This window comes from Octopus bimaculoides, chromosome 7 (assembly GCF_001194135.2).
Source record: "Octopus bimaculoides isolate UCB-OBI-ISO-001 chromosome 7, ASM119413v2, whole genome shotgun sequence".
NCBI lineage: Eukaryota > Metazoa > Mollusca > Cephalopoda > Octopoda > Octopodidae > Octopus > Octopus bimaculoides.
In genome coordinates, this window is record NC_068987.1 from 14,348,920 (window position 1) to 14,359,944 (window position 11,025).

General features: G+C 38.9%; 1 protein-coding gene across 2 annotated transcripts in view; it reads right to left on the reverse strand.

Annotated features, from left to right (window-relative positions):
- Nucleotides 1-1,954: 1,954 nt before the first annotated feature.
- The window catches only part of LOC106871123 (uncharacterized), a 13,683-nt gene continuing 4,612 nt past the window's right edge, over nucleotides 1,955-11,025 (reverse strand). The window contains exons 3-8 of one of the 2 annotated variants that reach the window (XM_052969261.1): nucleotides 10,073-10,216; nucleotides 8,258-8,344; nucleotides 6,283-6,479; nucleotides 4,982-5,039; nucleotides 2,856-2,998; nucleotides 1,955-2,132 (exon numbers count right to left, since the gene is read on the reverse strand). In XM_052969261.1, the coding sequence (XP_052825221.1) occupies nucleotides 1,970-2,132; nucleotides 2,856-2,998; nucleotides 4,982-5,039; nucleotides 6,283-6,479; nucleotides 8,258-8,344; nucleotides 10,073-10,216 (792 nt within the window). In that variant the 3' untranslated portion in view covers nucleotides 1,955-1,969. The remainder of the gene's footprint in view (nucleotides 2,133-2,855; nucleotides 2,999-4,981; nucleotides 5,040-6,282; nucleotides 6,480-8,257; nucleotides 8,345-10,072; nucleotides 10,217-11,025) is intronic. The other variant, XM_052969262.1, reaches the window with a different exon arrangement.

The following is an 11,025-nucleotide window of genomic DNA, read 5'->3' on the forward strand; positions in this document are numbered from 1 at the left end:
AAAAACAGTAACGAAAATACCTTTTGAACTGTCAAGGTATCTCAAAGATTAGGCTTGCTCTGACCTAAAAAGCTCAAGTCAGAATCACATATCTGAGAAAAAAAATTGCTGTTACACACAAACATTCTAGAAAAAAAAATGTGGTAGTTAATCTCATTGGCTAAGATTCCCCCTCATCAACATGCTACAACCATTAACTCACAGATAAGGGTTTTTTTTCTTCTTTTCACCTTTTTTATAGCTACTACATTGACAGGCCATTCAACATACCTGTCTCTTGTTACCCCTGATGTGTCTCATCTACCATAAGCAGATACTGCCGTAAGTACATAAACCAATCTTTTTTTTCTTCTTGGTGCTACAATCTTCTGGAATTGTCTCTAACTTTTTCCTGCAGAAGCTGAAATTGAACATTAACTGCAATGATTTGACCAGCCCGCAGCTTGGGAGATCTTATAATGGCCATAAGTACTGACTTCTCTTCTTCTTCTTCTGAGACTCTTAAATGTAATAAAATCCTTAAATTATGGCTTGCTTAGTTGGCAGTATGTGCCAGGATTCTGACTCCAGTCTACCAATAGTAAAATAAAAGACTGAGGAGGCTAAAAAGTTTTGTGCAAATTATTATTCAAGTGCTATTCACATGAATGCATGTGACTTAATGACTAAAGTATTCAGTTCATGATCATAAGGTTGTGAGTTCAATTCCCAGTGGTGAATCATGCCCTTGAGAAAGACACTTTATTTCTTGTTCCACTCAACTAAGCTGACAAAAATGAGTTGTACCAGTAATTCAAAGGGGTCAGCCTTATCATATTCTGTATCACACTGAATATCCCTGAGAACTAAGTTAAGGGTATGCATTTTCTGTGGAGTGCTTAGCCATTTGCAAGTCAATTTCATAAGCAGGGTGTTCGTTTCATTGATGAGATCAACTAGAAAACCCAAAGACCGTAAGTGACAGAGAGCTAGGCCAACAACATGAAAAACGAGCGTGAAATTAGTGTTAACATATTTGAAGTACAGAGTACATCTAAAATCAATACTGAAATGGAAAATCGAATAAAATATGTACAAACCATATTTTATTTAAAATCTTAACCAGGTGTTTTTCTGCCAAGATCTTACAATTAAGTTTGGAAGAGTTGTTTCCCTTGGACAACCTACCGTCCGGCAGCCGATTTCCTTGTTCAGCGAAAGTGTTTGTTTGCTCATTGACAGTGTTCACTCCCGCCCGCAGCAAGTATATTGCAAATGTGCAGTGAGCTTCCATAAGCAGATAAAATGCATCAATCATCAAATTGCTGGCACAGAAACTTAAAGTCCTGAATGTGAATGTTCCATACATGTGTCATTTAATATATATATAAATATATATATTACATACAAAAATAAGAGGAATGACCAGCAAAAGTGGACTCCTATATGCTAGAAATAGATGCCGAATCATCTAACCACGAAAAAAAAAATATGTTCTCAGTAAACATTTAGCGACACAACAGACTGTAAAAGGGCAAGACAAATGAAAAAATACAGTCTGTTGTGTCGCTGAATTTTTACTGAGAACATATTTTTTTTTTCGTGGTTAGATGATTCGGCATCTATTTCTAGCATATAGGAGTCCACTTTTGCTGGTCATTCCTCTTATTTTTGTATGTAATATAATCTTAATCTTCGGATTTTTTTAATATGCTAGATCACTGGTTTTAATTGATTAATATCAATTTCTACCCTCATTAATAAATTTTATAAATGTATATATATATATATATATGAGAAGGGATGACCACTAAGTGGAGATCCATTAAGCTAGAGATCGACCATCTACGGTGAAACCACAAAAGAAAAGAAAATGTACTCTAGGGAAATTTAGCGCACACCAGAACATGAACGAGCAAGACAAATGGCACTTAGCAATGGCCACGACTACAATTTCACATTTATAAAATGTACAAAAACAAAACAAAACTTACTGCCAAGTGTAGAGTGAATTGCGTTGGTCATGGTGGTGGTGGTAGAGAGGTGAAAATTGCTTTGCCCAGTCAATGAGTTGGCGTAAGCAGGTGGAAAACACCGGAAAAGATAGGAGTATCACTTGAGAGAGTAAATCTTCTGCTACAGACCATATTAAGCTGCAAAGAAAACAGTAAATCTTCTAGATATTTCCCATCTCCTCATAGAACAGAGGCATCCATCAGTTTCAGTTTCTGTCTACCGAATCCCCTCACAAGGCTTTGGTCAGCCCAAGGCTATAGTAGAAGACACTTACCCAAACAATGAATAATTTAGTAAAATAACTTTGTTATTAAAGATGATGTGTGGAACATAAATGAACGGCGCAGGAGTGGCTGTGTGGTAAGTAGCTTGCTTACCAACCACATGGTTCCGGGTTCATTCCCACTGGGTGGCAACTTGGGCAAGTATCTTCTACTATAGCCTCGGGCTGACCAAAGCCTTGTGAGTGGATTTGGTAGACGGAAACTGAAAGAAGCCCGTCGTATATATGTATATGCATATATATGTATGTGTGTGTATATGTTTGTGTGTCTGTGTTTGTCCCCCCAACATCGCTTGACAACCGATGCTGGTGTGTTTATGTCCCCGTAACTTAGCGGTTCGGCAAAAGAGACCGATAGAATAAGTACTAGGTATCCAAAGAATAAGTCCTGGGGTCGATTTGTTCGACTAAAGGTGGTGCTCCAGCATGGCCGCAGTCAAATGACTGAAACAAGTAAAAGAGTAAAAGAGCTTGATGGAAGGTTCTGCTTTGGATCACTTTAAAAGAGTAAGTTTTTATGAAACAATGAAGATTGGTCTCAATGGTGAAGGTATCCAAAAAAATCTAAGGAACTAACCTCGGAGGCTTGGACATCATGATATTGTTTTGGACAAATTGTTCAAGAAACTGATACACTTTTGAATACGAGTCTTTGGAAATGTTCCACAGTGTAGGATTAATGTCAACATCTTTTTTTGTTAGAAAATAAAGAAGAATTTCCTGCAAAATAAAAACACACATACATATACAGGGTTGCAGTGAATAAACTGCCATCTAAATTATGCAGAAATGTAAATAACACTGACATCTCATTTTAACAGATATATTTACTAAAATTACATAAAAATATCTTGAAATACTAAAGAGTACATTTATTTAATAAAATCGCCATTGGCTTCAACCATGGCCTCCAGACGACTTCTGAATCTCCTGCAACTCTTCTGGATGGTCTCCTTGTTTAAGTTGGTGAATGCTGCCATAATCCTTGCCTTCAGTTCATCTTTGGTGTTACAAGGAGTTTTGTTGGTCTCTCGCTCAACTGCACCCCACACATGATAATAAAGGGGGTTGCAGTGTTGGTAGTTTAGGGGTGATGTGGTCACAGAAATTGTCTCACAGTCATGATTGGGTTTTCCTGCTTGTGTGGCATGGTGCAGAGTCCTGTTGCCAGACATATAGGGTCTTCCAGTAGCCACCCTCTTGACCCAGAGCAGCACTACCTCCTACAGGCACTTGATATAGGCCTCCGTGTTGAGTCTGTGGCTGTGTGGGAAGATGGAGGCATAATGTCGCCATCACTAGTGTTCACTCCAAACACCATGATGTTGACTGGATGTTTTATTTTTGTCTCTCTTGATACATGTCCTCAGATTGACACTCAAACACTTTGAAATGCTTGTATTGGAGCTTGTGGCGCAAATGCTAAGCAGTACAACATCATCATCATCATCATCGTTTAACGTCCGCTTTCCATGCTAGCATGGGTTGGACGATTTGACTGAGGACTGGTGAAACCGGATGGCTACACCAGGCTCCAATCTGATTTGACAGAGTTTCTACAGCTGGATGCCCTTCCTAACGCCAACCACTCTGAGAGTGTAGACATGTTATTTCCAAATTTCTGGCAGAGTGAATTGCATCATGGAGCAGCATACTTTGCTGGATGTGCAATGTCAGTGTGTATGTATGACAGATTATAAGTGTATTAAGAGAAAAATTGAGTATAAAAGGCATCAGATGTAGTGTGCAAGAGAGAAGACTACATTGGTATGGTCATGTGATGCATATGAATGAAGACAGTTGCACCAAGAGATGCTGATCTCTAATTGTGGAGGGAACATGTGGAAGAGGTAGACCCAGGAAGACATGGGATGAGGTGGTGAAATATGATCTTTGACTGTTGAGTCCCATGGAGGCAATGACATGTGACCAAGACTTCTGGTGATCTGTTGTGCTTGAGAAGACGTGTCAAGGTAAGTGAAATCATGGTTGTGGCCAGTGCCAGTGATACACAAAAGACACCCAGTACACTCTGTAGAGTGGTTGGTATTAAAAAGGGCATCCGGCCATAGAATCCAAGTCAAAACAGATGACTGGAACCAGGTGAGGCTTTCCAGCTTAGCAGCTTCGGTCAAACTGTCTAACCCATGCCAGCATGGGAAATGGACATTAAATGATGACATATACATGTGTGTGTGTGTGTGTGTGTGTGTGTGTGTGTATATATATATATATATAAAATTCTGAACAGAAGTCATCGTACTATGTTGGGTACATCGTGGTATGTTGATTCTTGTTTATTTTTATGTATCTCGACCATACGTGTACTGATGAACAAAAGATGCAGGTTACTTCACAGTTTTTCTGTATTTGATTGAGAAACCAGTGGTTTACCGTTAAGTTAAATGTTTTTAAGAGATTAATTTTGAAAGCTGCATTCCCTCGCTTTCGGTAAATATGTTGCTTATTTTTTGGTAGTTTTTGACTTATTTAGTTCCTCGAAGCGTGAGGCATTACTACACTGTTAATGCCCTTTATATAAATTATATATATTTATGGAAAAAAAATGATGAATTTTTTTTTCATTATGAGGTTTTTTTCACGCCGACTACTTGATAAATTCTTATAAAGATTTTATCCTATATTATATTATATATATATATATATGTATACATATGTGTGAAAATGCAAACAACGACTTACCCAACCATCTTTAGAAGCAGGTAAATTGGAAATGATTTTTAATACCAACTGGTCCAACCTTTATACAAAGAAATAAGAGATATAAGATGTTAATATGTAACAGAAGGATACAATTTGAAAGGATATTTTGCTGCTATTTCTAGCATGTGGAATGACTGTATAGGGAGTCCCTCAATAGATATGTTATATATAAAGATGTAACAAATAGATGGGAATTATGACTTGATGCAAAACTTGAAAATAGAAATTAACTCTCTCCCTTCACAAAGTAAATTAAGAGTCCCCTTTACTCATTGCTGACCATAGGCTTCTGCACCTGGAGAATTCCTCTTCAAGGTGCAAACCTTTGCAATCACCTGAATTCAGGTTTAGTTCCTATGTGCAGCACCATGAGTAAGAAAATTTCTTTTGTAACACCAGGCTGACCACTCATGGAATTTGTGAGTGGATTTATCAGACAGAAACTTAAAGAAACCTGTCCTAGTCCTGTGCTGGAAGAAGACCCACACTCCACAGCAGAAGCGTTAAAGCTGCATCCCCTGGTGAAGAGGATTGGCCTGCAAGAGTCCTGTGCTGGTGCCATGTTAAAAGCACCCAGCACACATTGTAAAGTCGATGGCATTAGGAAGGGCATCCAGCTGTATAAACTCGTGTGCAGACAAGTCATCGACAGACAATTCCCACATAGCCTCAGACTTAACACGGAGATTGTGGCTACTGGGTCAAGAGGGTGGCTGCTGGAACATCCCATGTCTGGCCACAGGGCTCTGCACCATACCACACAATTGTCCTGTCTGTAAGTTGTCTGTCTACCATAGAAACCAAGCCAAATCAGACAGGAACCTGGTGCAGCTTTCTGTTTAGCCAGCTCTGGTCAAACTGTCCAGCCCATGCCAGCATAGAAATATGAAAAATGGACATTAAAAGATGATGATGATGATGATGATATATATATATATATATCTTGCAAACAATATGCAGCTGCAAGTGCTACCAGTTGAAAGCTTTAGTTGACGCATGGCTATAGAAAAAGAAACTTGCTCATGATGCCATGCAGTGGGATTGAACCGACAGCCACATGACTGGGAAGCAAACTTCTTAACCACACAGCCATGTGTGAAACTTTAGAGGATTGCTATGAAAGAAAGGAATAAACCAGAAGAAATTTAGCACAGTAAGTTTCATTCTTATTCAGACTTTCCAAACAGGAATGGAAACTGGCCCCAAAACTTCTACTGATATGATCTGCTTACCTGATTTAAAAAAAAAAAAGAGGCAAGAATAACAATTTGATGACAAACCTGTCTTCATCAGAAATAATAGAGATTTGGTTGACAAGTCTCTGCCAGAGTATTTCACTTTTAACAATAGTAACTAATGACGAATGTGAGCCTGTTTTACTAGGTCGGCATTTGTCATAACTGCAGTTTACAATGTCTCTTTCTAGTCTGGAAATTATTTGCAAGGAAGCATGGAGACTGTTGAGCTCAGCACATTGCTGAAAAGAGAGAGAGAGAAAAGTATAGGTTGTCTAGTATATCTAGTGTGCTAATACCTCCGCCTTAGCAAAGGCAGAGGTATTGTTTTCAGTTGTGTTTGTTTGTTTGTCAGTGGACAAGATATCTCAAGAACCGCTGGATGGATTCGAATGAAACTTTCAGGGATGTTTGGCCTCGTGACTAGCACAAACTGATTAGATTTTGGGATTGATCCAGTACCGGACAAGGATTCTGGATTATTTTTCAGTTTTTTTTACTTAATTTTTGAGAGCGGTGAGGTTCATTCTTAGTATTCTTGTCTGTGAGAGCAGTTGAATTTATTTCAGATATTCTCATTTTAAAAATCATCTCTGGCTAATTATTAAACAGACGTTGGTGTTGCCTTGTTTAGAATAATTTCAGCACAAACACATTGTAATTGTTTTTAAAAAGTAGTTAATGGCAAATTGGTAAAACATCAGATGAAATACCTTGCTATTTGGTGACTTCATTTATGTGGAAGTGCATGGTCTAGTGGTTAGTACAAGGGTCTAGGGTGTTGGACTCATGATTGTAAGATTATGGTTTGATTCCTTGACTGAGCATATTGTTCCAGTCCTCTCAGCAGGCAAAAATGAGTAATTCTGCGACAGACTAGCATCCTGTGCAGGGGTGGAATTTATATGCCACAAAACTGGGAAACGGGGCGCTTATGAGTTGGCATGACCCTAGAAGGTAACTTTTTTTTTACTGTCAATTACGGTCTGATTTCAAATCCCGCCCAGACTGATTTTACTTTACATCAGTGGCTCTCAACCATTTTCCACCTATGGATTCTTTGCTTCATATTTTATTCCATTGGATCCTTAGAACCATTTGATGTTTTAAAAAAAAAATTGTTAAAATATTTAGTGTATTGTAGAAGTATAAGAAATTTATTGTTCACAAATTTTAACACAAAATCTTATATGGATCCCTAAGGGTCATATGAACCCCGGTTGTGTGCTTTACACATCTCTAAAATAGATAAAACGTAGACAATGTAGTTAGAGTTGGAAATAGTCTGGAAATAAGAAGGGATGGCCATGGCCAAGATGTGTTTGAGAATAGGTTAACCCTTTAGCATTCAGATTACTCTGTCACACATAATGCTCATTTATCCACATTGTTTTGTATTAATACGGCATTATGTTATAGCTCTGACATTCTGAGTTCAAATGCCGCTGAGGTCAACTTTACCTTTCATCCTTTTGGGGTCAATAAATTAAGTACTAGTTAATTACTGGAGCTGATGTAATTGACTATCCCCCTCCCACAAATTTCAGGCCTTGTGCCTATAATAGAAAGTGTTATGTTGTAGCTCTAAGATTTTGACAATGTGATTGTTTTCTGAATGATATTGTAGGGAAGGTGTGAGAGGCTAGACTTGGCCAGTTTAAACATAAAATAGGTAGAATATTTGGGCCAGATATGGCCGGTTTGAATGCTAAAGGGTCAACATGATTGCAGTAGAGCTGGTTCTACCCTTTCCCCTACTGTAGCTGATGTTTATGATGAGGGCAATAACACCTAAGTAATGATTTACAGGCTGGAACAGTAGATTATCAGGTCAAATGTATAACAGTATTTAGCTTTAACTCTCTATGTGTGTGTATGTGTGTGTGTGAGTGAGTTTGGAGGAGTCAAGTTCAAATTCCACTGAGGTCAACTCCTTTTGTTTTTCAGAGAAATTGAATGTAAATGTCCATTTCTTGTTAGGTAAGCCAAACAATAATAAAAGTTACTGCAAAACTCTTACTTTGATGATAATTTCCTTTTCTCCCAGGGACATTTGAATAAGTTCCTCAAATAATTCCTTTGGAAGATGACTATTACAGAACAGCAACTAAAATGTGAAAATAAAGAAAATAAGTGTAAGGCACTTCAGCATCATTGTTTTAACATCCACCACTTTTCCATGCTTGCATGGGCTGGATGGAATTTGTTGAGGCAGGTTTTCTACAGTTGGATGCCTTTCCTGTCACCAACCTTAACCTGTTTCCATGTAAGGTAATATTTTCACATGACCAGACATGTTTCCACCGAAAATTGGAATTGAAACACTTTGCTTGCATGGTGACAATTGTTTACAACTATCATATGATATGAAGGCAAGGACACAATAAAGCGTAAACACATACATACACTCCTCCTCCTTTAACATCTGTTTTCCATGCTGGCAATTTGACCAGGGCTGGAAAGCTGCACCAGGTTCCAGTCTGATTTGGCTTGGTTTCTATGGCTGGATGCCCTTCCTAAAGTCAACCACTTTACAGTGTGTATTGATTGCTTTTAACGTGTCATCAGCACGAATGCTTTTATTTGGCACTGGAATGTGTATTTTGTACATGGCACTGGAACAAGTGTTTTTTACATGGCACCAGCATTCTTGCAGGCCATTCTTCTTCACCAAGCGAGAATGTAGCCTTAACACTTCTGCTGTGGAGGACAGCTTTTCTATATATACATATATATATATCTAAACGAGGTATAAACAGTAGCTGCATGACAACGTGAAGTATATTTGCCACTTAAATGTGGCTAACCACTAAGGGTGGATGCTACTGAAGCTTGTAGCCCCAGGAGGACACCTCCTCCAGTTGGCTATTGACACACTTTCTGTGCCCTATCAGGTCAAAGATGGGAAGGATGGTTTCCCTTTGCAAATACTGATAGGGCACAGAAAACGTGTCAATAGCCAACTGGAGGAGGTTTCCTCCTGGGGCTACAAACTTCAGTAGCATCCACAAGCCTCGTGTGTGTGTGTGGGTGGGGTGGGATGGCAACGTTATGTGAGGAGAATAAAGAGTAGAGAGGGATAAGATATGAGAAAAAAAAAGGGGCTGCAGCAAAATAAGTTTCTTGCTGTAGATGGTGGAAGAGGTGGAGATGGAATGTGGTGGGTGACATTTAGTCTACACCAGAGCACTATGTATCATTATTTGGGTAAATGAAATTGTTGACGGAGATTCAGAAATATTCCTGACAGCTAAGGCTGGCCTATCTTACGGATAATAATTGACCAGACAAAAGCTTAACGTTAGTTTCTCTGCAACTGCAGAGTTCATGATAATCTCTGAATCCATAGATAATCAAAAGACAAAGTTATCACACATTGCCAACTCTTTCACTAATCTCTTCTTTCTCCAGTGTTTTCTGTCATAATCCTCCATTCTCCCTTACACACCATCTCTCATCCATCCACCAAGGATCATCACTCATACTTTCTTGTAAACCCCGGTAACAACACAGAAATATATCAACTAGCCTCCAAAAAATGTGTGAGAAAGAGTCTCTTTATAGCTATTTGACTAGCATGAAATAGCAATCAATTCTTGAAATCACATCACACCATTTTAAAAAGGAAGGACACATTAGCCAATGAAGTCATCGATATAGAAAAAGGGAGCGCATTCACATCTTTGATCACATGTCTGCTTGACCAGGGCTGATCTGGAATGAAACATTACTGCCGTCGCTGCCACCGCCACCACCACCACCACCACTGCTATCACCACCACCACCACCACTGCTATCATCACCACCACCACCACCACTGCTTTAACATACTAACTTGTCTTAAATTGTCAGTGGCTTTGTCCAGAAACTGAAGGTTAAGGTCTCCACATATCAAAGGGGATGATTGCACTGCATTCAGCTTTATGATTTGTTGGTTGAATACTTCCTTATAAGGTTTTTTAATCACTTGTTTATAGATCTGAAATATATCAAGAATGAAATTTAGCATAAAGTGTGTATGTATGTATATATTTCATCTTGAAGTGGTGCATGGTACCAGAATTTTCTGACTTGATCGGAGCATGAGCAAGTGGGATGGTAGGGCCAGATCAGAACATTATGTATGCTCAGAATGGCCACCTTGGGAAACTATGATGCCTGGATGCCATAATGTAAATCATGAGACACTAATTAAGAAGAAGATCATTTTGCTATCACTGTATATAAAACTAGGCCTGATGAAGCAATTTACCAAAGCACTGCAACATAACAAGCCATGTTTCTAGTACCTCAAGGCGATCTTCCCTAAAATAAGTGATGCCAAGATTAAAGAGGGCATATTCGTAGGCCCTCAGATTTGTCAAGTAATAGCTGATGAGGACTTCGAGGTGACAATGGATGAAACTGAGCTAGCAGCCTGGCATGCATTCAAAGATGTATGCAAAGGACTTCTGGGAAAGCACCAAATGGCCCAGCGTGAGAGTATAGTGGAGAGCCTAATCAAGTGCAACCAAAATCTCAGATGCAATATGTCACTGAAGATACACTTTCTTCATTCTCATCTGTCCTTCTTCTCAGAGGATGCAGGAGATGTGAGTGATGGAACTTGGAGAGAGGTTCCATCATGATATAGTATCAATGGAAAACAGGTATAAGGGAAAAATGGAGCTGTGCTGGCTGACTTCTGCTGGCATCTGAAGCGTGACACACCTGAGACGTCTTATAAACAAAGAAGTATATACTAAAATGTAGGTTCATACTTTATATAATGCTAACAAACATGCTGAT